This window comes from Mesoplodon mirus (genome assembly GCF_964341445.2).
Source record: "Mesoplodon mirus genome assembly, chromosome: 7".
In the NCBI taxonomy this organism is placed as follows: Eukaryota; Metazoa; Chordata; class Mammalia; order Artiodactyla; family Ziphiidae; genus Mesoplodon; species Mesoplodon mirus.
In genome coordinates, this window is record NC_138983.1 from 120,594,345 (window position 1) to 120,621,079 (window position 26,735).

General features: G+C 41.7%; 1 protein-coding gene across 1 annotated transcript; it reads right to left on the bottom strand.

The window, feature by feature from the left end:
* Window positions 1-1,872: 1,872 nt before the first annotated feature.
* On the bottom strand, window positions 1,873-26,735 carry PPP2R1B (protein phosphatase 2 scaffold subunit Abeta). Its single transcript, XM_082626963.1, has 15 exons — window positions 26,585-26,735; window positions 25,263-25,353; window positions 24,529-24,629; window positions 20,683-20,915; window positions 20,246-20,393; window positions 16,122-16,277; window positions 15,346-15,460; window positions 14,843-14,913; window positions 14,349-14,483; window positions 13,411-13,584; window positions 9,929-9,989; window positions 5,667-5,821; window positions 5,157-5,299; window positions 4,663-4,754; window positions 1,873-4,250 (listed from the first exon to the last, which is right to left on the bottom strand). The coding sequence occupies exons 1-15, from the start codon at window positions 26,696-26,698 to the stop codon at window positions 4,234-4,236; spliced, it is 1,806 nt and encodes a 601-aa protein (XP_082483089.1). The 5' UTR covers window positions 26,699-26,735; the 3' UTR covers window positions 1,873-4,233.

The window sequence follows — 26,735 nt, forward strand, 5'->3', positions numbered from 1 at the left end:
CACGCGGGCAGAGCCACACGAGTGACAGCGCTGGCAAGCCCACCCCACCCCTCAGAAAGCATTCCCAGAAGGAAGGACAAGAAGCAGGGCAACAGGCTTTAAAAATACACTCCCGTGGCCCTCAAAACGTGACCGTCCCCTCAGGCAGCGAGGTAAAGATCTGGCTTCACTGCCTCGCTGGCTGCCCTCCGCCCACACCTCAGCCCAGGCAAGGGAAGGACTCAGGCCAGGAGTGTCTGCAGCACTTACCTTCCCGGTGTCCTCTCCCGGCCCTCTGGGTCTCAGGAAGTGGTTCTTGTCAGCCCCAGGGGTGCTGGGCTCTTCACTGTCCTTCGCAGGAAAATCTAGCTTCCTCAGCCTTTGGGCCACCACTAGAGACACAGACAGCGGACTGTAACTGTCCCAACCAGGCCACATGCCCCTAAGCCCACCTGCGATGCCTCAGGTGTTCCAGCCCTGTGGTGGGGAAGCACATGGGTCTCTGGGCAGAGAGAGCTGGTTCACCCCAGGACCTGACTGAAGGTGCCTTTTCCTGGAGAGCCATGGAAAGTGCTACCCCACAGGGCCGCTGGTACCGGCTGGGTGCTCCCCCAGGTCTGGGTCACTGACAGCCTACAGAGCCCCAGCCAGACAGAAAAGACCTGACTCCTTTCAGAACTGACGACATCAGTTTGAGACAACAAGTCTGAATAAAGAAATGACTTGGCTTCTCTACCCAATGAGTAATTCAACTCTCTTCATCCTCCAGAAGATTTCCATCTCAACTGAACATTATATAATTTCCTGGAAACAGCAGGTTCGTGGAGGCAAACGGGGAATAGTGAGACTATTCTAGGTACAAAAAAAAAGGCTGGAGACATGTGAGTGAACAGGAGAGAGGAGCAAGGAACTGGATGGAAACAGGAATATGAGAGAATCAGAGAGAAACAATTACATAACATCAGAGCACAAGCGCTTCATTGTTCAGCCAAGGAGAACAAGGTGACAGCTCCTTCTCCCTCCAGTTTACATCCAGGCAGTGCAGAAAGGAGGCTTTAAGACAAGAATGCCAGGAGGGAAAAAAAAAGGGTCAGAGGAATTTAAGTGAAAGGCAAGAAACGAGCACCCAACTTGTTTGGCCACCCTGCCCTGCCATCCCCAGGGGGATGGGACCAATGTGATTTCTACAGGAAAGATTTTTAACTCCGTAACACCACAGTGATTAATAAAATTGCAACAAGCCAGCATTACCGCAGCCTAACCATTGGGTCAGGAATGACACATCTGATGCCCCTGGAGGTCCATGCAAGTATCTCGGATGCTTGGATAAGACAGCTCACAGGTCAGGCTGTTGTCTCTGTTGAGTCGAGACAAGCTGTCCAGCAAAGACCCCCAGGGCCTAGGATCACCGTGGCCAAGCTGTGATGTCTCTGTGAGCTGAGGGCTATTGTATCAACAAAGTCTCGTTAGAAACCATATATTAACCTGTTTCTTCTTATGAAACAGAATGCACTTCGGGTTCCTATCTTCATGGCAGCACAGGCAGACAAACAAGATCTCGTCTCTTAAGTCTGTGAGGGCTAAACCCCATAAATATTGTAGAAAGAAACACTAAGGTGAATTCCACGACTGATGAGACTTTCATTGACATATGTTGTATATATCTCTGCTTCACTTTCCTAGTCAATCAAGCAACTGCTGTAAACTGCCTAGGATGGATAAGTATGGCAGTGCTTAGTCCAGGCATTGTACAATCCAAGTGGAACGGGGACTGGAGAAGGGCCACGAAAAGCTCGTTTCTTAAAAGCAGTGAAATTCCTTCATTGTGTCAACAGGGTAATGAGAAGCAGTTTGGATGACTTGTTCCACACACAAAACACACCAGAGCACAGGTTTTAGAAATTAACTGAACATATTTTTATTGAGCACCTACTATGTACACCAGACACTGATCTAGGTGCTGGTGCTACAGATACAGCAGAAGACAAAATAGACAAAAATCCCAGCCCTTGCAGAGCTCCTGGAGCTTACATTCCAGTGAAATCAAGACAAGAAAACTAATCCATGGAGAAAATGACAAAGTTATGAGCCAAAGAACAATTCTTCTGAGGAGTAACAAAAGGGATTCCCTATTGTTTAAGTCAGAAAGAAACAATGAAGTCCCTTTGGGGTCACCCAAAAAGATAGGGCCCTGCTGAGCTCCCTGACCCAGCCTGAGAAAGCAATGGCTTGCTGTCTACCCTTTACCACAGTTTTAGGGTAGAGGTCAATGCACAGAGCTCCTCAGGGGGTCCACTAGGCCATTTAAAAGTCTATCCCAAAACCAATGGCATTTCCAACGAGAGGAAAGCAATGGTTGTGCAAATTTGTTTCAATCAAGACAACAGTCTCTCAAATATGAAATTCAATGAAGACAAACAAAACCTGCAGGTAATAAAAAAACAAAAAGAACCACGAAACTAAAATTGTTTACAGCATAATAGTTTAAGATATTAAAATGAGAATGTAGAAAAGATTATTGCCTAGCAAAGTATTTAATCCTTAGCCCAAAAGTAATAAAATAGAAACATACTATAAACTAGCTTGGCAGTTTTAAATGCAGGCAGGTAATTCTGATTTTAAAAGTTCTGTTTTTCTAAGGTAAGACAAACTTGAAAGTATTTGGTCAAACTTGGTTTTATGAAATGGTTTAATGTACAAAGTTTTCTAGGAGTCTCTGGACCTTCACAAAACAGAAGAGGGCTCGCTGGGTTTAAGAGACTGTGAATGAAAGAAACAGACTGAAAACCAAAATGGAAACAAGCAAACTACACAGCGAGATGCACTGAGAGAAAAATAAGCTACAATAAAACCTCATTAATTAAAAATGCATTAGGGACAAGTTGAGTTTGATTAGGTGAAAAATGTTCATAAATTTGCAAGAAAAATATTTAAATTATCCATTAAATACATATGTATATATATCAGAGATAAAGAGTAAATTGAATGCATCTAAATAAAGGTGTGGCCTCACAAAGATCCTCACGGAACGTATTTTAATATAATTGAAAAGAGTGATTAGTAACTAGCATATCAAGTGGTAAAAGGGTGCTTTTTAAGGAGCGTTAAAGTTGTTTAAGTAGTTCAGACCCAACAGGCTTCCTCACGTACTATTAATTTGCTTCAGCAAACCCTTCAGCTTCACTCATTATCTTCAATTCCAGGAGGAACTAATGAGGTTTTACTGTAAAAGTAGAAAAACAAACATTTCAAATGATAAGATTCCAGCGTCACCTATACCAAAAAATTAGTAATGAAACTTCAGTTTGGAAAGCTACTACCGTACAATGTAGCAAGGACCAAATGTTCACCCAGCCAGAAGGAGAACCAGGTAAAGAGCAGGAAATCCTCACAGTGGATTATACCAGTGGTTCCTTTACTCATTAGAAATACAACTGCAATCTTACAATCAAACAGCAGAACCACTGCTTATTAGGAGGCGCTAAATTTTAAGCTTCTCAGCAGGGAGAAAGAAGAGGATCTTTGAACGCAGTCACAGTGGGGAGCTGTGGAAAATGAGTTAGGTTTCAACATGACACATTAGCAGAAAGATGCATCTGCACTTCAGGTTTCTGAATGACATGATTACAGTCAAAATCGAGCAAAGAAAGACCAAAACAACCAATACATGAACCCTGAGCTTCCACATTCCCCTTTCAGGTGAGACAATGAGGCAGACCATCACTATCCAGGAAAATATGGCTCTCGCTACAGTTAGATCTCAATGTGTCTCCCAAGTGGAGGGCTTATCAAATAAGTTATTCTAAACCACGTATATTTAACTTTGGAATGATGGAGACACACAGATACACATAAACATCAAAAGAATCACTCTGTTCCACATCTGGGTCCAAACCTGTCCAGGCTTGGTGGAATATTAAGTGGCCGGGGCCTGATTAAACAAGGAGGATGCAGGAGGTCAGGTGGTGCTAAATAAATCATTAGGAGACAACCAAGAAATGACTGTGCAAGGGACAGGAATTGGTCACAGACAATAAGAACAGTTAAAATAGAATTATCCCAACAAGGAAGACAAGTAAAAAACAATCTTTAGAAAGAATCGAGTCACTGAAGTTTGATTTCTTGCTAGTTGTTGCCATTTGTTCAGATGAGGTCTTGAAGGTTTTCCATTTTTTCTCTCCACCCAGTTCAAGAACACATGCACTAGAAATCTGTGATAAGAATTTAGAAAAGTCTTTCCCCTCCTGTTCTTCGTCATGCCAATGCGAGCACTAGAAAATTCCAAACAAAGTCGAGTTAGTGGTACAGAAAGTTCATGAACTCTCTATGCGAACATTAAGCACAACAGAAATGATCCAGAAGCACAAGACTATGTACGAGCTTCTCACTGGGGTCAGTGTCTTTACTCTGTCAGGCTAATCAAAAGTTAAACTTTAAAAACTTATTAAAATCCAAACAAAAAACTGTTCTTACCAGTAAGAATCGTATCCCTACCCAGCCCTAGACATGGAATTGGGAAAATGGCCAGCTCAGTGGTGGACCAAGAAGGTTCTACCCAAAGAGAAGACGAGCATTACAGGAGCTTACCACCTCCCAGGTCCAGATGCTCAGCGTCTGGCCCACTTAACACCACTCATACCCCATTAGCCGAAGCAAACGCTGGAAGGCAGAGAACAGACATACCACTTATAGCTTCCTGTGCAAAGTACTTGACATCCACGTCTTCATCCTGGCCTAGCTTCTGTAGTACCGGCTTAACCTCCTCCTGCAAAGCACTAAAATGCAATGGTATCATCTGTGAGAGGCAGTCTTCTGAGCCAGAGAAATGCTTTATGGTGTGTGTGTATATATATATTTGCTCTATGGTAATTTTTAAAGTTTAAAATAAAAAAAAAAATCTTAAAACACCTATAATATAAACTTGACAAGTATTAAATAATTTCTCAGGTTCTCTATAGAATTAGCTTCGAACAATGATCTACATATGTACACAGCTTAAATATTAAAGTCAGAGTAGACACACTCAAAACTGGTTGTTAAATTACTCTATTATTTTCTTTAACCCATCCCACATCTTAGGTGAAGTGAAAATCACCGAATTTAATTTTAGCTATTTCTGCCTATATGATGTGAAATTTTAAAAGTATTAAAAAAAAAGAATAATACTAAAATCTTACTCGGTATCTAGAATTGGTCCAATTTTCTGTAGCGATTTGGCCACATTGAATCGGACATTTGCTACTTGGTCTCTTGCCATTTTCAATACAACAGGCAGCATCTGTTTAGTGGTTATTTCCTGACCACAGGCTTCAGATAGCGCCTAGAAAAAGAAATAAGACAGCACATTAAAAACACTTTTATTTTTCTAAATATCCCCAAATCTAAAGAGACAATATTTAATAAGAAAGTAACTGGCCAACAGGAAAATGTTTCTAGTGTGAGCATGTGAATGAAGGATACAAGGTAGCAAAGAATCCCAGAACTAGACCAGAATTCACAACTGACTTGACTACAGATTTTAACACAAACCGAAAAATTGACATTTTTCTCTCATCTCCTAACTGCCCAAATTAATCAGTACAAGAAATATAGTCCAAATAGAAGGCAACATATTCAGAATTCATAATACAGTACTGAACAACTGGTTTAACATCTGAGCTTAGCAATAACAGCTATGGAATACTTACATTAATGCAGAATAGAGTGGTCATCCTGTGCAGGTAATTAGGATCATCTGCCATTACTAACACTTTGGGAACGATGGTGCTTTGGGCCCACTCTTTACCAAACTTCTGAACTAGTTTCATGAGGTTGCTGGTGGCAGCTTCACGGATGGCATACACTGCAGAAGAGGCGAAGATCATGCTGTGGTGCTGCTCACATCATGAGCATAACCTAGTTTACTTCTACTTACATCATCGTCAAAGGTGGACCAAAAATAAAACTTCAAGTGTAAACACTCCAATTTAGTCAGACTGCCATGGCAAGCATGCTCAGCCATGGCTCCTAGTATGCTGATTTGGTCTTATTACAGTTTCAAAATGTATAGAATGTCCAAGGAAAAGGGAGGTAAGGAGCTCGTTATACACATCATTAATTAATTAGCAAATATGAGTGCCAACTATGTGCTATGTGTTACAGAAAGAATGCATAAGATACTGCCCTCAAAGATCACACACTTTAGCAGAAAAATGAAAGCTAATGCATTCCAAGAAGTCATGTGATCTAAGATTGATTATAATGAAGCATGAAATTGTATACTAAAGACCCTGAGGGCTGTCGGAGTTTAGAGGACAGAGAACAGGGAGGTCTGGGAAGCCTTCGGGAAAGAGAGGCCTTGCACTGGGCCTTAAAGATTAGGGAGGATTTGTGTAAATGGGAGAAGAGGGGAGGAATTCCTGGAAAGGCCAAAAAAATTTACCCACGGCACAAAGGAAAAAACGGAAATCTGGGCGACTGTGAGGTTGAACAGTTAGGGCGGAGCCAGAACACAGAGCATCGTGAGAGCTAAATTTAGACTCTGTAAGAAAACCAATGATGGGTTTTTAAAGCAAAGTTGTGACCCTATGACCAATGTGGTATTTTAGCAAGATTATTCCAGCAGCAGCAAGAACAGCTGAGAGAATGACAGAGAGGAGGTTATTTAGAGGCCTCTGTTGTCATCTATACAACGGCAAATAAAAACTTAAGACTGACTTGCCTCTTTTTCCCTTAAAAATGTTTGTTGAGACAACATGTCAAAGGTCTTCTATGAATATATGTGCCTGCTTTAACCTCATAATTCCCTATGAGGTCATTTAGCAAAGATGTCATAAATCTAGATAATAAAGGCCTGAGCTACGATCTTCTCAACAACTAGTTGCTACGTACAGCACTCAACAAAGACCGGTGTGGCAATGCTTCACTCTACGTGTCCGATACGACTCAAAATTTGGGCTTGGATAACAAATCTAGAGTGGTGGGTACTGACTCCTTATTCTACTTCTCTCTCCAGATGGGCCCAACCCTCCTGGGTGACAGCTGTGGCTTGACAGCTATCCAAGCCACAGCTCTGATCCTGGACAACTTCTACAAGGCTTTCAGACAGGAAATACCCAGCTCTCCCTAGCCCACAGATCCTTTTAGGCAACGCCACTGATGAGAACAGGCAAGACAGCTTAGCCAAGGAACTATATAATTTATTACCAACATGCAACCTGACCAAAGCCTGTGGGAGCAGCAACCTGCCAGGAATATCTAGAAGCACTCGCTAAGGAGCTCAAGTGAACTGTTTTACCCCTAACACAAATTCCCTCCCTTCACACTCACACTCTTTGTCTTGGGCACACCGTCCCCTCCAACCCCCACCAACCTCTTCCCATCTGTGTCTTCTCCTCTCATTGTTTTTTTTATTTGCTTGAGATTTTTCTCATCCTAAGGCCATTACCATAGGGAAGGGATCTCACTGCCAGAGTAACCAGAGACGGAGCGCTCGGCCTTGACCCAGACCTTAGCTGCACTCAACTCTACTTGGCCAGATGCCTACTATGTTCTTGGCTTCTCTCAATTTTGCTGTGAAAAGAATGCAAACCATTCCACGGTTCTGCCTCTCCTCTCTGCTTGTTTTGTCTCTCTCCCTCCCTCTTCTTCCCTCTCCCCTCAAGGTCTGGCTGACTTGCAACGTTCCTCTGAATTTCTAACACACTCTATATGCTCACTAACTTTGGTACTTTTCCCTTCCTCCTATAAAAAATAAATTCCCCTTCTAAATTTTTCCCTCTCATCAATACTATCCACTCAACCGTGGGAAGAGAAGTAAGTGATGCTGCTTTCTTCCTTATAGTTCTCTGGATTTTTCACAATATCCTTTTAGTCGTTTAATAAGCAGAAAAAAGTTTCCAAAAATTTAATTGATCATTGATCACTACACGGCAGTTATCTAAAATGTGAAAACAAAACCCCATGTGATTAAGTATAGAACAATTTCAGAGCTGACATTTCATTGGTTCAAAGAATTTCATTGGTTCAAAGTTGCAATGCCCACTTAAGTATGCTGCTGCAGAAAAAGACACAAAGGTCTCTGTTGCTCCCAAATTGGAAAAAAAAAATCAGAGAAAAGAGGACGTATTAATTAACCTGCATTGACAGAACAATCCTACATGGAAAAGGTGTCAGGAATTCAATTCTTCGTGGAACAGGAGGATTTTAAAAGTTCTTCAAAATAAATCTAGAATACTAACTTTCAAAGAAAGTATGGACTGATCTGGGACTCACTAACATTAAATATTTATCAGAAATAATATAAACACTTTATTTCTAAAAAGAGAAGACTGCCTTTCCTATGATTTGCCAAACCTCAGTTTCATTTAAGAAGAAAAAAAATTAAGCCATAAAAAGGTAACTTTGGAGGACAAGAAAAATAGAAATAAAATCTTCACAATCTAGTTTGAAAACAATGAAATTATCTACATATATACGCTTTTATGAGATTTGCACATTTTTTTCACACCCCTCCTCTTCACCTCCTTAACCATATGATCTCCCATATGATCCAACTATGCCCTCAGCAAAACCACCTACATGTACAAGCAGACACAACATCCCCACTCCTCTCAAAGAGTCACCCATAAGCACCCACAGAGATACGTTCAGTACATAAAGTATATACAAGAAGCTGTGGAAGTGAAGCAGGATACCCATCTTATCCACCAAAATATTGAACCAAAGCTCACAGGACATTGTAAGTCCTCAGGGCCCTCATCTGAACAGATCACAGACCACACCGAAGCTGCCAGGTCTAGACATGGGGCTGGCGCTGGACCTCACTGCTACAGAGGGAACCCCTCCTACCCACTTCTGCCCAGCAGACAAGAGGAGATACCCAGACCTGAGACTTTGTCAAAAAGTCAACTGCTAACAAGTTAACATGAAGTGGCTTTATATAAAACATGAATTGCCTTGTATATTTTGATAAGCAGCAGTTCCAGCGTTTATTTGTAACACAGTATGTGGCACTAGAGGAAAAAGATTCTGTGACTGTTGAAATGAATTATGCTATAAATGCAAAGAAAAGGTAAAATACTAGAAAAATCTATTTTCTAAATGCTGTCCTATCTGACCCTGCCCTGAGTTCTCAGCTCTCCCTCTCTTAGTATCATGGCAGCAACAGCCAGGGTACAGGAAGTAAGCATGCCTTTCACGCAACCAAAAATCTGGGACCTCTCTATCCTAGGTCACAGCTGACGTCTTCCACTCCTAGACACCTTTATTGCACCACTGTATACCTCCTTCTCTATGTCACCTCAAAGAAGACAAGTAGCCATTTCTTCCCCCTAGCCCTTTCTTCTGATTCCAATCCCTGTCCAACCCAGTCTACAGTGGCTGAAGACACAAAGATGGCATGGCCGAGTAGAGGATCTTGAGGTAAGAAAGGAATGAATATATGTGTAAAAGAGACAGTCTGAAAATAACGTAATAGAATGAGTGAGAAATAGGGCAAACAGACTTTTCAGTGAAGAAAATAAAATTTAAGAGAGAAAAAAACTGGGAGAAAATTGAAATGTCCAACTTGTGCTCAGAAAAAGCTAACTGGGGGCTTCCCTGGTGGCGCAGTGGTTGAGAGTCCGCCTGCCAATGCAGGGGACACAGGTTCGTGCCCTGGTCTGGGAAGATCCCACATGCTGCAGAGTGGCTAGGCCCGTGAGCCATGGCCACTGAGCCTGCGCGTCCGGAGCCTGTGCTCTGCAACGGGAGAGGCCACAACAGTGAGAGGCCCGCGTACCGCAAAAAAAAAAAAAAAAAAAAAAAAAGAAAAAGAAAAAGCTAACTGGATTTTAATGAAAGCCTGTCTTCATCCCTGTACTGGTAAAACAAAATATGGTCAGATTGGGATTCCTTTCTAAAAAGGAAATATATGAACAAAATGGGATATATGCAAAAACATGGGCCTTCCATTAACTTATTTACTTACCATGGTCCCCGAGCCAGGCCATACATAAAGAATTCAGCTTCTCATCAAAGAATTCCACACCCTATGGATACAGAAGATTCCATTAACAAACGTCTCCAAAGTTTAGAAATCAAGATGTACTATTTATATGACACCAATGTGACCTGAAAGCTAAAAAAAACGACTTATTTCCAAATAAGCTGAATTCATGGACCAGCCAGAAAAAGAATACCATGAGATTTGATTTACAAACTGTAAACCTATTTTTATTGGACAGAAGTCATAAAGAAGAGCAGAAGTGAGACGGCCCAGGCACTGCTGAGTGGGAGAGAAGTGAGTGGCCTGGAGCCAGATGCAACGCTGCAGATGAGCAGGAAGAGGGCAGCGTGCACAGGCTGCCAAACCATCCCTAGAATATTCGTAAAAACGAATCACCAGGAAAATACCAGTCAGTAACATTAATAATTCTCAAATTTTCCCCCTTTTGGTTAATATCATAATAAATCCTTAAGGATAAAGAACCTGACATCAAGAGACAGACTTATCTCCAGCTAAAGAGAGTACTCTGGGATCCATGGGAGAAAGCAGAGAGAGAATAAAGCAGGCACAAGAGTACAGTGAAGTGGTCCCAGCACAGTCACAGTGGAACCATCCTACTTCTCTCCACCACTGCTCTCCCCTTCAGCGGTGGCCGCACCAGCACAGGCTGCGGACAAGCTCCTCGAGCTGATTCGCACAGACCCAGCACCCTGGGACTTCACATCATGTGGGCGATCGCTGTGAACTGTGCTTTCCCAGCACCTTCCTCTTGAGGTCTACGCGTTCACAGTCTTTAGCTTCTTTGGATCCTAAGAAGTTTCTGACCAGTGATTATGTATTTTCAATAAAGAAATGTAATTAAAGTGCTTTGTATATATGATAAAATGGCTTCATAATACTAGATTATGAACAGGCTTTATTTTAGCCCACCCTTAGATTATTACCATGTCTGCTCTCAAAGACTTACTTTTCATTTCAGATCATGGATTTTTCTTGAGTCTTAATTAACTTTTATTCCCTGATTCTTGTGGTTTAGCCTTACATTCACTCACCATGGTCCATAAGCCAGGCCATACATAAAGTCTTGAAATAATTTTATAAATTGACTACCTGAAATAAGTCTTTACGAGAAAAAAAAAAAGTCTTTACAGATTTTTTTAAAAGATAAAATATATAATAATAACAAGAAGTTGAAGTTGTATAACAAAATGTTTCTGACTGATGCATGTCACCTCTGCTAGACAAGCATGAGGCAGCCAAAGTCACCAGGTGCCTGTTTCTATACTCCTCCGGAGAGCTACCAACCTTTGCAGGCTTCCCAGGTCTGGGAGGGACAGAGGTTAAAGAAATGGTACTAAAATTCACCCTCCCTTCTGGACAGTTATTTCAATCTTTAGCAAACCAGTTAAGCAGTGCTGCTTTCGACTCTGGAGAGGTGATTCATGACAGTCACCAGTGAAGAACAGAAGATGACTCTCAGTACTTGGGAACGGCAGAGGGGAAAAACTGGCAGGATGACTTTGCCTGACCCCATTAGCTATACAGGTATCCTCCACTTTTCGAAAGTTCACTTTATATCACTTCACTTCACAAAAGAGCTGTAAAACAATACGTGTCTTCACTAACCAAAAGAAATCTGAAGGGGATTTTTTTAACAAAAAAGGTGAAAACAGCATTCAGCATTTGTTTTGCAGCGAGTCAACGAGCCCTTCGACAGGCAGCGTGCACCACAGCAGCAAGAGTGGCCCCGCCAAGCTCCTTCCCCTAGAACTACACTCAGCATCTCAGCATCAGGCTGCCGTTGCTTTGAACTGTGCCTGTGAGCATCTGTGCTTTATCTTGATTTACTTCCTGTATCTGTTAGCAAGATGTGTCCTAAGGTAATTGCTTCTTCGCTTTACGCCATTTCAGCTTACAAAAGCTTTCTTAGGAATGCTCTACTTTCAAGCAGTGGGGGAAACCTGTACACTGATAATCTTTGGCATCCATTTTGAAGAATGGGACACTTCAAATTTGATAAAACATATGACATCACGCACAAGACACATTTCATAAACTAAGTATACCAAAATAACAATACAAATTCAGTGATCCAAGAAAAGAAAAAAATAAGTCCCATACGCTATGATATGAAAGGAAGAGAAGTGGGGTTGAAAGAGGGGAAACAAACTGTAGTAATGTGGGCTATAAACTGACATATTACGAGCTTTCTCAAAAAATTTTCAGGTATTCATTTTCTCAACAATCAACAAATGTTAAGTGCCTGATTAATGCCAGGCACTATGGTAAGCACTGGAAATAAAACACTGAACACAGTCCCTGCCCTAAAAGAGATCAGCTGTCTATCTCCTCAACTAGATTTTAACAGACAGTTATAATATACTATAGTTAAGTGCAACCAACATGGTGAGGGCACATCAAATTTAGAACTGACGAGGCTATCTACTAAAAAAGAAAGGGAAGGATGTGGCTATAAAACCCAGCACTGAAATTTTAATTAATTTGAGATCAGTACAACTATCCATGAATCTCAAACAGTAATGTGATAATGTGGACTTTGGCCAAAATATTAGCATTACAAACTTCAACACTCCTTTTTTATATGGAGAGCCCTCAACTCCCTTTAACCAGAATGTAGGAAAAGTGGTAACCAGAGACATTTTGCGCAGAACATAGGCAAACAGGGAAGCCTCCCTGAACAAAAGTCAAAACGGATTTATCTCAAAACCATACTTCCCTTTCTTCTGAGATAAATATTCCTTAAATCACAGAGACATTTAGTAGCACAAAATCTATGTGACATATACCAAGAAATTAATTATATTCTTCTATGGCTTTGCTTTCAGACAGTGGGGAGGTGAAATGTGCTTCTATAATACCTTTTTACTAGAAGTTAATGCAGGGCTTCCCTGGTGGCGCAGTGGTTGGGAATCCACCTGCTAATGCAGGGGACATGGGTTCTAGCCCTGGTTGGGGAAGATCCCACATGCCACAGAGCAGCAAAGCTCATGCACCACAACTACTGAGCCTGCACTCTAGAGCCCGCGAGCCACAACTACTGAGCCCACATGCCACAACTACTGAAGCCCACGCGCCTAGAGCCTGTGCTCCACAAGAGAAGCCACTGCCATGAGAAGCCCGCGCACCGCAACGAAGAGTAGCCCTCGCTCGCTGCAACTAGAGAAAGCCCGTGCGCAGCAACAAAGACCCAATGCAGCCAAAAATAATAAATAAATAAAATTAAATTAAAAAAAAAAGAAAGGATATGTAAAGTTAAAAAAAAAATAAAAGAAGTTAATGCACTGATGAAAATGCAAACTACTCTACAGGCAACTAAGAGAGACCATACTTTCATGAGTCTAAATGAACATAACCATAGGAGCTATTTGGGCCTCCTACTTGCCATGGTAAATCTGCTCCACTATCTGATGCTATCCTTCAGTTCACAGAGCACCCATACTCACCAGCTGGCCTGCCAGCAGTGGCATATACTCAATGATGGCCAGCCGGACCCTCCATTTGGCATCTTCAGCCAGCTCCACTATGGCAGGAAGGAGTGATTGAGAGAGCTGCCGGATTCCAATCACTTCATTTACACAATCCAAATTGGAGATGATGTTCAGACGAACTTCAGGACACTGCAAGTACACAAGCCCCAAAAGACCACATGTAAAGATCAAGTTCCCTGCCCAGTATTCTCCTACCAACACAATGAGTAAATAAATTTTAAAATAAGAAAGTATTGACTCAGGTGAAAAAAGTATTGTCTTGGAAGAAATACTTAACACTGAGTACACAAATAATTCAAAGCACATAATTTAACTGATCTTAACCAGAACTTTCAATGAAAAATCTATAGAAAGGTAAAGGACATAGGCTATGAAATCAAATTACATTCATTCAAGTCCCAGATCTACCACTGCTGAGACACTGGGTAAGTTATTTTACCTCTGTGCTTTACCTTCTTCATCTGTAAAATGGGAATAATAATAAGACCCACCCTCCTAAGACTGTTGTGAGAATTACATGTAATAATAATACATGCAAAGCATTTATGATCATGCCTGGCACATGGTGTTAATAAATATTAGCTAATGTTATAATTTTGATATTATTATATTTATACTTAAATGAAAGAAACTTATCACACAAAGATCCATTAAGTTTAAAGAGAAAAAAAAAGCAGCGAATATAAGCAGGAATTAGGCAGAGAAGATGGAAAGACATTTTTAAGTCTGTATCAAATGGCCCATTTTCTGGGGAACTTATAACCCCATGCCCAAACATTGTCAATGGTTTAAAATAAGTTACTTTTTTGGGTTCTATCTCAGTGAGACCCCAAACAAAAACCAAACCAAATCACTGACTATCAAAGGACAACAAAATTTATAGCCAGACTTACCTCATCCTTTAACTGAGCTAAAAAAAGAGGTAGAAGATGTTCAATGGTATTCCCTTTGCCCAAAATCGTAGACAATCCCATAATTACAGAAGCTAGAGCCGATTTGACATGTTGATTTGTATCAGATACTAATTCCTAAAACAAAATCAAAATTAAAAGCCTTTCTTTTTTTTGCAAGACAGTAGAAACTTCCATACCATTTCACAAGGAATTTTAAAAGACAGCACTATTTCAGTATTGATTAGTTGATAAAGTTTCCTCAGACCATCTGTCAAATAATATAAACCTATGCACCAAAGAGCACTTTACACTTATAAAGCACTAATAAGTAATAAATAACAATGTCACATGTTAACATATCTGTCCCATTCATCCCTGGTCCATGTTTAAACTCAAAGAGCTTTAAGGGAATACTAATACAAACAAAAACTGAGGTAAGGTTTACCTTCATATAAGGCAAAGTGAAAAAAAAAATAAACTAAAGTTAGGTTTACCTTTATATAGGGCAGAATTTGATTCATAATTATGGTCTCTCTACCTTCCATGGGCAAGTTCTCACAAAGTTCTAAAACAGATAAATAGAAAAAAAAAAAAGCTTACATAGAGCCATTACAAGGAGCCAAATGAAGAAATTTAACCGGGTTTATCAACAGTTTCAAGTTAAATCAAATCATATGTTTAAGCAAGTAAGCTCCAAGGAGGAAAACTGGCTTATTTTAAATGCACTTTTTGGTCAATCTATATGCCACTGTGTACCACACCAATCCAACCTTGAAATGCCTTTTTTTTTTCCCTAAAAACAGAAACAGGGTAACACAGCTGTTTGGTTTTAAATATAAAGGGAGTAGCTTTATGTGACAATGTAACATTTCAACACATTAAAATCATCTCTATTTACTTGAAAACATAATCTAGAACAAAAAAAATACAAATTCACTGACATAAAAAATGCACCAAAGTGAATGACATAAACTACAACATAAACTGATGCCTTAACCTTTTACTTTGTGGGCAGCAGCTGCTCGGACTTCAGCTTCACAGTCTTTGAGTAGGTTCTGAAAGGCGGGGATGAGGTCGTTTAGGGTGATTTTGGGACCCACAGCTTTCTGGAGCTATAAAAGAATTTGTACAGGTTTTAATGTATTCTAAACAAAATAAGTAACATGAACACACAGAACAGCGCAATCTTCAAGTATAGACAGTTCCCAACTTATGATCGTTTGACTTAAGATTTTTCAACTTTAGGATGGTGTGAAAGCAATACATGTTCAGCAGAAACCAAACTGCAGATTTTGAATCTTGATCTTTTCCCAGGCTAGTGATATGCAGTACAGTCCTCCCGTGATGCTGGGCAGAGGGAGGAAGCCCCAGCTCCCGGTCAGCCGTGCAGTCACGAGGGGACACAACCGATACATGTAAAACCATTCTGTTTTCCACTTTTAGTACAGCATTGAATAAATTACATGAGATATTCAACACTTTATTATAAAACAGGTATTGTGTTAGTTGACTCTGCCTAACTGTAAGCTAATGTAAGTGTTCTGAGCACATTTAAAGTAGGCGAGGCTAAGTTATGATGTCCAGCAGGTATTAAATGCACTTTCAGCTTGCAATGGGTTTACCGGGACATAACCCCATCCTGAGTCCAGGAAGATCTATATATGTTTTTGCCACGAGCACTTCCAATTCGGAAATTTTTGGTACAACAGCGAATCTGTGGGTTTCTGGTTTGTTTCTTTAGTACTCAAAAAAATGTCAGTGCAACAATTTTACCTCTGAAAATTTGTCAGCTACCATATAGCGAACTCGCCAAGATTTATCTTCTGCTGCTTGTCCAAGTGTAGGCATCACCAAAGCCTCAAGGTCATCCTCAGAAAGTAACTGAGCAATACTGACACAAGCTTCCACAGCTAGGAGGCGCACTGAATCCTAATGAACAAAATTCCTTTCCGTTAGTCAGATAATATTTACTGAGAGCCAGGCGGCAGTGTGTGGTGTGTGGTAGTGCCGTGGGTATCATTTAATTAAAAAAAAACAACCACACTATATGCAGCTCATGTCTTTATGTCTTGAAACAGCTGCTCCCTTTGCCTGGAATGGCAGGCATGTCAAAGCCATAAAGGCAGCAATGACTGTTCTCTGAGCGAACAGCAAAGTAGTGACGTTCGTTAGAGTGCAGGATTTTTATTAAGGAAAATGAAAATAAAATGTGAAGATTAAGTGAAAAAGGAAAACATTTTAATGATGTCTCTAAATCCTCACTATAAGAAGTTGAGGGATAAAAATGAAAACAATGCTTGTACAGGTTGTTTACAACAGATCAGAACAGAGAGAGAGAATAGGGGATAAGGGTAAGGGAATGACAGGAAGCTCAGTTTGCAAAATACTCATTGTAGGATGGCAGTAATAGGAGTTTAGGCATGAGATAATGACTTGGAAAAAATACATAGAAAAACAAATTTTAAAAGTAATTAAAAAAAACATTCAATTTAAATGTTGATGATCAAGGACAGAATAACTTTGAGGTAGCCAAGCACAGAAAACCCAGCAGAAAAAATTAGGTATGGGATTAATGAACTCAGCTTCCCAAATGTAAACCACCAAGTATCAACGTAGTACCTATATGTCCTTTGCAGAAGTGGAAGTATATAATTAGACAAATCAATGAAAAATAGGGAATGGAGACTATAGATTTGGGAATCATAAATATATTAGCAGGAACTGAAAATACATAAACATCTGAGCACCCAGAAGAAACAAGACAAAAATTTTAAGAGTATGTGTGTGTATATATACACATATAAATATTTTATATATGTAACATTCCTATATGCGTATATCTAGGCATGTGCAAAACACACAAGGGATAAGAGCAACTCCAACTTTCTGAAACACTACACGTTTACAGATCAACAATAACTTACCCTACGCCCAAGATACTCACTACTCTATCTAAAGGAACAGGCTAAAAAAGGCAGAACTAGCTTCTTGGTAGTGGCTATACAGCTATTTTCAGATTCCAAAAATTATGAAGAATCAAGGGATTACCATCATCTATGGAAATATATACCCATCAATATTTGTTCAATTAATCAACTGCTTCTCTTCCAGAACTCCTGATTTTCTTCCCTATACCTGCTACTCCTCCCAGAATCTTCTCCATCTCAGCAGTGACACCAGCATCCACCCAGCTGCTCAAGCCAAAAATCAAAGAGATCTTGATTCCTCTTCCCTTCATCCAATTCAATCACAGTTCTACTGACTACCTCCAAAACTATCTCCAGTTTCTCTCCATCTTCACTATACCACCCTAGTTCACCACTGTCTCCTGTCTGGATTATTACAAAAGTCTCCTAACTTGTCTTGCTGCTTCTACTCTCAACCCCACCTTACAATTTAGTTTCCACCCGGAAGCCAGAATGATCTTTTAAAAATGTAGATTACATCAAATCACACCGCTGCTTAAAAATCTCGGTGTATTCTCATTCCACCTAGAAAAGAAAATCCAAACTCTACACCCTGGTTTAAAGGTCCCCCACAATCTGGTACCTGCTTATCTTCTCCAAACTCATCTCTGTCCCTTTCGCCCACTATGTTCTAACCTCAGGGCCTTTACAGTAAGTGTCCTCTCTTCCTGGAATTCTCTTTTCCTGGAGTTCTGACATCCTAGGAAAGGGCATGGCTGGCATTTTTCTTTCATGTCTCAGTTTATGCCACCTCTTCACGGTCCTTCTCTGACTAACCAGTCTAGAGGGTGCCCTACATCACTCCCCACCACTGTGTCACCCAACTCTATTTTCTTCATAGTATTTATCCCCAATGTTTTGTTTATTATCTGTTTTCCTTCATTAAATTGTAAACTCCATGACGGCATGGTCCCTGTACACCCTGTTTAACACTGTAAACCAGCACTAGAACAGTGCCTGATATGTAGAAGGTGCTTGATAAATACTTTCTCAATGAATGACTAAGGCAGGAGCAGCAATTCTATCAGTAGTCAGAGTGAATATACACACACGTATTTTACAACTAAGCACAATATTTTTTTGAGCATCCATTGCTGCTAATACCACAACTAGACGTATCTCTTGATGAAAAGTAACCTCCACCTACGAAGTGATCTTATTGCCCCCAAAATATCAAACCTAACTCTCCTTAAGCCTTTAGATCAGAGCTGGGGCAAGTGCTGGCCAAATCTGAAAAGCAGCAAGTTTCTGTAAATAAAATTTTACTGGAACGGCACCATGCCCATTAGTTTACATATTATAGTGTGCTACATACGACAGCAGAGCTTTGTAGTTACAACAGAGACTGTCTGGTCCACAAAGCCTAACATAGTTACTATCTGGCCCTTTCACAAATCTCCACTCTAGATTCAACTACCAATTTTGCAGGACAAAAGAAAATGTTAAATTATACCACTGGAAATGTAATCAACGAAATCTCAAATGAGGATTCTAAACCTGTACTGTCCAATGCGACAACCACTACCCACTCACTACCTACTTCTGTGTGCCTGAAATGTAACTAGTGCCACATGTTTAAAGGATAGTTATTTTGGATATATTGGGTTAAATAAAATATATTATTAAAATCAATTTCACCTGTTTTTTACTTTTTAAAACGTGGCTACTACAAAACTTAAAAGTAACAGCGGCTTACATTGTATTTCTGTTGGATAGTGCTGTTTTAAACTATACCGTATGAGTAATAAAAATGCAAAGAGAAGTAAGGAGGTGGTTACCACGAAAGTCAAGATGAAGTGTTAGTCTTAAGGGGGTGGAGAGCGAGGAGTGGGAACTGGGGAGCGGGGTTGTGCTTGGGAGGGAGCCCGTGCTGGGCTTCCGGGGTAGTGGCTGTCGAAGTTCTATCTCCTTTCATGGATGAAAGTTACAAGATGACATTGACTTGTAATGATTCATTAAGATGCATATTCACTTTGTGCTGTTTTCTATATATTATTTTAATAAATTAAAAAAATTATTTCGAAAGATTAACCATCTTTAGATCTAGAAGCTGAAAATAAGACTCATGGGTATGTATCTGCTGCTCTTGACCCTGTACACATAAAGTGATTCTAGGGCAGGAGCTAGGCAAAACCTGAAGGGCTCTTCTTCTGGAGTCCAGGAAGTCTGGGGGCTGATCCTCCAAAGCACCATACAGAGAGGCAGTGCAGCTTAGCAGTGAAGGTCGTGAACTCTGGAGCTAAAGTCCCTAGACTCAAATCCCCACTCCAACACAGCTAACTATGCAACCTTGAGCAAGTCACTTCAATTTCCTGTGCCTGTTTCCAATTATGTAAAATGGGGTATCTACCTAATGGGGCTGTTGGGAGGACTGAATTACTTCCCATATGTAAACCACTTAAAAGAGGCTGAGAAAGATTTATTGAGGTGCTTGCTAGTGTATTATTATTGCTATTTCTACACCAGTGAGATCCAGATCCTTGGATTTATAACTGCTATCAAGTGAAGTCATCCTATACACTCACACAGGGGATGCAGAGGGTCAGACAGCTTTCCCAATACGTGCTATGCTTGTTTATCTGAAAGCCAAACATTCCAGGAAACATTACTCTCCCATGACAATCCAGCCTGCAGTGCCCAAAGGTATGTTACCCTTTAATGCAGCTTTGGTCTTCCTTTCTAATTATGGCTCCCGTTTCCTCTTTGACACCCCCTTCCTTTTAACAGCTGCTAATGTAAAAGAAAACTGTGGTCTGGTTAAGAAAGAATTATAAGGACACTGAGATGGGTCATATTAAACTTTATCCAGGCCAGAATTAAGTATTAATTCTGCAAAAAGGATCCTACCATGAGAACCAAAACACCCAAAGAACTTCTTAAAATTTTAAGAGGAGCGTATCTGTGTACTTTAATTACTAAGAGTTAACCTACCTGTTCATCGGAAGCTAGGTTAGTGAACAATGGAACAATTTCACTTTTCACACTGTCTAATTCCAAAACTTTTGCAAATTCACCCAATTTGGAAGCAGCAGCACGTCGTACCATTGGTGTGTCATCTGAGCACAAGGAACGGAAGTGCCTGCAGCAAATAAAATAATGAAGGTATTTCCTGTCAAATGCCATTGATTAAGCATCCCCCAACGCACACAGAAATTTTAGAGGTTTTCTCTTACAAACATCAGGGATTAGGCTTCTACTCATAGAAGTAACAAAGGAAAACCCACGGGTATATTCAACTGGACAATAAAAAGTGGTGTCATCAATCCGACTACCCTGATACCAGTCACTCACTGGTAACAGGGTACTGTGTAACTTGTCAGTTGTGAACTCCCAATAACCCCAAATAACTAAAAAATACCATATCTTACTGTCTCATTTCTGCTTTGACAGCATCTGAAGCCCTGGGATAGCAAACGCTGAACAAACCACATGCAGATGTGCGAGAGGTAAACCAATCCCCACTCGCTAGGCGTTTCACCAGAGGGACAAAGTGAGCCTCCAGAGCCACAGGAGTATGCTCCTGGGAGATCTGCCTCAGGGACTCCACAGCCTTGTCTCGAACCACAGTCTCTTCCACGGTCGCCAGACTTTCCAGAGGAGGCTAAATAGACCAAAACGGAAAACCAGAGAGAAAACTTACTCAATCAGGTTAGATACAGATTATCACCTTTTAAAGTGACTGAAGGGAGGTGGTACATGTAACCAGAATGTTAGCTACATCACACCAAATGGTTACTTTCAGTTCACATGGTGATAACATATGGTGTGTCCAACCTGAAGACACGACTTCTGTAGGACAGCCAAGATCTCACGTCCCAGATGGCAATTCCCAGATGGTGTCTACAAATGACACAGTGGAAGAGACTTGACACAATATTAATATTATTGTGAGCTGAATCACTAGATTTAAAAGCTATGTAGCAGGACTTCCCTGGCGGTCCAGTGGTTAAAACTCCGTGCTTCTACTGCAGGGGGCGTGGGTTTGGTCCCTGGTTGGGGAACTAAGATCCCAAAAGCCGCACGGTGCGGCCAAAAAAAATAAATAAATAAAAGCTTTGTAGCCAAGTTCAGACAGGATCATGTACACTTCCTCAAGAGTAAGTGCAAAAACATGACCAACGCTGGGCACCACAATTACATGAGGACATCTCATCAGGACACTGAGTCCACGGCCCTTGGATTATTATTCTACCATTCCTGGAGGTGGACGCTACCTGTGTCCACTGTCTCCATACCAACCTATAAAAGGCTGAGAACAAAATCCTTTTTTCAGAATACATCCAGAATCTTCCCATGAGCCACACACAGTGGGAGTTTCCAAAAGAAAATTAAGTGAAGAGTGCAGAGATGGTAGGAAACCTTGCCTGCAGCTTTAGAAACAGAAGAGACCAAAGGGGTTGGTCTGGACTAGGATCAGTGAGTAAATATAACACAGCCCAGTAAAAAGTGACAGAGGGCAGGTCCTCTGAACCTCTGCCTTTCTGGGTTTACACTCAGTCCAGGCAAATGCAGCATATACCATGAGGTGCAAATGTTAAAGACAAAACCCACACGTAGAACTGACCAGGAGAGTGAAGCACAATTATGAGTCAAAGGAGAGTGTGTCTATCAAATAATACATTTCAAAAATTATTTGATACACAGAGGTAGAAAGTACTCAGCTTTTCTAAGAGACATTTCAGAAGCCCTTTGAAAAGGTACTGCTTTCTGACTTGTAAAGGCCTTTCACGATCTGTCCACTGCCATCTCTGACCTCCTCTCAGGCAGTATCACTGGATAATCTCTATCACTACTACAGGGTAAGGCAAGCTCCTGTCTCTTGATGTGAACTCTGCCTATCTCTCCACAGGGCTCTTTTCCTACGCCCCCAGACCACCACTTCTTCCACCTCTAGCACCAGCACGGTATACTCCTGCAGTCCAACCGGTTCCATGCTTCCAAGGCTCTTAAACTCTTTATTTTAAAATGATAATTATTGTTATATTCTAGCACGGAGGATACAGAAGAAACAAGGCCACAGTTTCCTTACTCTAGTGGAGTTCACATTCTTTTTTTTTCTTTTTTGGGTCTTTTGACTTTATTTTTTTAATTTATTTTATTCATGTATAGTTGATGTACAATGTTGTGTTAATTTCAGCAAAGTGATTCAGTTATACATATACATACATTCTTTTCCATTATGGTTTATCACAGGATATTGAATATAGTTTACATTCTAATGGAGGAGGATAACAACTAGTCACGAAACCAACTAGATGGTGCTGAGTGTTCTGAAAAGAACTAGAATAAGGGGAATTCCCTGGTGGCCCAATGGTCAGGACTCCACGCTTTCACTGCCAAGGGCCCGGGTTCAATCGCTGGTCAGGGAACTAAGAGCCCACAAGCCAAGTGGTGCGGCCAAAAAAAAAAAAGAATAGGATGATGTGATAAGGGGTGAGTGGGGAAGCAATTTCAGGTTGAGTGGTCAGCAAAGGCCTCTCTGAGATGCATTGAAGTTGATATGTGAATGACAAAGACACAGCCCCAGGAAGCTCAAAAAGAAACATTTTATTATAGGGAATACCTAGGTCAAAAGTTTTAAGGCAATAAGCCTGGTGTATTCAAAGAAGAGAAAGAAGACCATTGTGAATGGAATGAGGTTATTATGAGGGAACACATGAGATAAGCTCATAGGGGCAAGTTTTGTAAACTAAGGTACAAGCTAAGGTAGAAATCTGGGATTTTCTAAGAGCCGTAGCAGGTAGTGAGTGATCCCCCCGCTGGGTGAAGAGTGAACTGTAGTGGTGGGGCGGGAGGCATGAGTGGAAGGCAACTAGTTAGAAAGTTACTGCAGTAATCTAGAGGAAAGATCATGTCGTCTACAAAGACTAGAGGAATGAAGAGCTAGGCGGTAGTAGGGATGGAGGAGAGTGAACTGATTTGGAATACATATAGAATCTATAGGAGTTACTAATGGATTAGATGTGGGAAATGAGGGAAAGCGAATTCAAGAATGTCTTCTAGGACCTCCCTGGTGGCGCAGTGGTTGGGAGTCCGCCTGCCGATGCAGGGGACACGGGTTCGTCCCCTGGTCCGGGAAGATCCCACGTGCCGCAGAGCGGCTGGGCCCGTGAGCCATGGCCGCTAGGCCTGCGCGTCCGAAGCCTGTGCTCCGCAACGGGAGAGGCCACAACAGTGAGAGGCCTGTGTACCGCAAAAAAATAAAAATAAAAAGTCTTCTAGGTTTTGGTTTGTGCAACTGGGTAGACGGTGATGCCATTTACTGCAATGGGGCAACTAATTAGGATGCATATTTGGGGGAAAAAATTGATGTTGTTTTAGATGTTAAATTTGAAATGCCTGTTTGACATCCAAGTAGAAAAATCATAGGCAGATATATAGAGAAAGACAAACACAGATATTTATATCTATCTTTCTACATATATCTATAACTGGAGTTCCATGGAAAGGTAAGAGGTAAAGACAGAAGTCACAAGAGTCAGCAACACAATACAGACAATATTTAAGCCCTGAAGCATTCAGCCCTATCTTGTCTAACTGGCAAATTCCTAGTCACCCTTCAAAACCTAGTTCAGACCTTCTCTCCCAACAGATCTTCCCTGATCACCCTGGGTTAATCCCTTTCCCTTCTCTATTACTTGAATGCCTTTTATGTGCTTCAAATTTTTCCATCTAACACCGCACAGTAATTATTTGTTGACACATAAGGACAGAGGCCTCATTCCGTTCATAATGCTCTTCTTTAACATTAACATTGTAACTTCAGTGCCTGATATAATAGGTTCTCAATAAATGTCAACTAAATTAAACTGAATTCATCAAATTCGCAAAGTAAGTCAGAAGCAAAAGTTACAATTAAAGACAAAACTAATAAACATTCCCAGAGCCATAACATTGCTAGATGAGCATTAAGATTTCCACTGTAAGGGGGGAAAAGCCATGAACAAAACCCATCAAATCCTTTTTCTCCGGATCTCTAAATTAACAAATCTACAGAGGCAAACAAGAGGAAGAAGTTCTGTAATTCATAGTCAGAAAAAATAAGAAAGGGTTAATTGAGTCCAAAGGGCCTAGTTATTTGTCCTCTCAGTAGCTAACACTGTGACTATCCATAAAAAGATCGGCATAAAAAATGCTGCAGTGTGCCTATCACCAAACAATTTATCATTTATACTGCAAAAGTTCTAGAAGGAGAGTAGGCGGAATATACTCACCAACAAACAGTGGGCAAAGTCAGGACCTCCCACCAGGCCAGTGAAATTTCCCAGCTGCTCAGCAAGAGCTAACAGTACCTCATCTTCATCATAAATTGTATCTGGAAATGACAACAACCCAGTACTCATCAACAAGGATATCTGGCCCAGAGCTGGACACTCACACAAGACTAGGAATAGACTCAATATGTAACTAGATGGTCTGTCACAGTCCTAACAGCCTTTTCCTCCTTCTCAGTCAAGAGTCTTTGTGTGGGCCTCCCTGGTGGCGCAGTGGTTGAGAGTCCGCCTGCCGATGCAGGGGATGCGGGTTCGTGCCCCGGTCTGGGAGGATCCCACATGCCGCGGAGCGGCTGGGCCCGTGAGCCATGGCCACTGAGCCTGCGCGTCCGGAGCCTGTGCTCCGCAACGGGGGAGGCCACAACAGTGAGAGGCCCACGTACCGCAAAAAAAAAAAAAAAAAAAAAAAAAGAGTCTTTGTGGATCTGTTTTACAGAATGAATTAGGAATCCATAATCCCCTATCAATTACTTTCCTATTAGCTAAATAGTTAAGGTCTGAATATGTCTGGCCACAAAATTACAGTATATGCCGTCCTGTTTCTTTATGGGAAACAGCAGGCTCAGTTTAGTACTTACTAATACTGTGGGTAACAAATTCGAAAAAAATAGTCAAAGTTTTGAAAGCCACTGGAAAACAGAGGTGCCCATGCCTTTCCTCCAAGAGTCACATACCTGTAAGGAAAGGCAGCAGTTCAGTTCGTGTCCTTTCTACTCCAAGTGCTAGAGCAATTGTTGATAATTTCTTAATACTATTGAGACGGAGCTTTAAAAAAGTAGAAAGAAGAACGAAGTCAAGAAACAGTTGTGATTTAGACCAAAAGACAGTAGTTGCATGCTTCCCTGGTGGCGCAGTGCCAATGCAGGAGACACGGGTTCGAGCCCTGGTCGGGGAAGATCCCACATGCTGCGGAACAACTAAGCCCGTGCGCCACAACTACTGGGCCTGCACTCTAGAGCCCTTGAGCCACAACTACTGAGCCTGCACTCTAGAGCCCTTGAGCCACAACTACTGAGCCTGCACTCTAGAGCCCTTGAGCCACAACTACTGAAGCCCCCGTGCCTAGAGCCCGTGCTCCGCAACGTGAGAAGCCCGCAACGAAGCCCGTGGGCAGCAATGAAGAACCAACGCAGCCAAAAATAAATAAAATAAAATAAATTTTTTAAAAATGTGAATCATTTAAAAAAAATTTAATAAAAAAAAGACAGCAGTTGCAAACAGGTGAGATAATAACATACAGGTAAAAATGAAGAAAACCTTTAATTTAGATTTTATTCTATGAGGAACCTCAAGAACAGTGGAACACGCCTTCATTAGCTAAAGGAAGATTTCTTAGGAGAAACACGTTGACGGGCCCATTAAAGAAATGAAAGAAAATACAATATTCAGAAAAGTGAGACAATTTTAAAAAGAGAGAACTTTGGCAGTGGTGAAGCAGGTGAAACGGTTGAGTACAACCCCTGCCTTTTCAAAGAAAAGTTCCATCAGAGGTGATACACCGCCTCCTCTAGGTTAGTTAGCCATCCAACCTAATTTCTACCCCACAAGCCCAGCGAAAGGCAGGCATTCACGTGCACTTCACTGGGCGCCTTGGCATCCTTGCAGCCCGCTCCAGCCCCTCGCGGTTCCATTCCGCCCTCCTCCCGCTCGCTCAGCTACAGGGACGACCGGCCCAAGGCTGGACGCGGCGTTCCCACCGCCCGGCCCGGAAGGAGGGCCCAGGAGGGAAGCCGGTTCCCCCACAACCGCCCCGGACCCCGTGCGACGCCGGGCCGAAGCCTCAGCGGGCCGGGACAAGGGGTGCTGGAGAGGTTCCCAGCCCGTCGGGTCGAGCCACCATAATCCCTCACGGATCTCTCCCCTCCTCCCTGTCAAGTTTCTGCTCCGAGTCCCAGCTTTCAATCCCCAGGCCTCCCCTGCCCCGGAGCGGGCCTTCCCCCTTCCCTACCACGCGTCCGGCCGAGTCCGCCTCCGCTCCCCGGCCCGACTCCAGTACCTGCACGTCCTCATTGCGCAGCTCGTCGATTAATACCGCGATGGGGTAGAGCGAATCGTCTCCATCTCCGCCCGCTGCACCCTGGCCCGTGCCGGGGCCCGCTGCGCCCGCCATGTTCTTTCTCCTCCGCTTCGTCGCGGCCGCCCGCTTC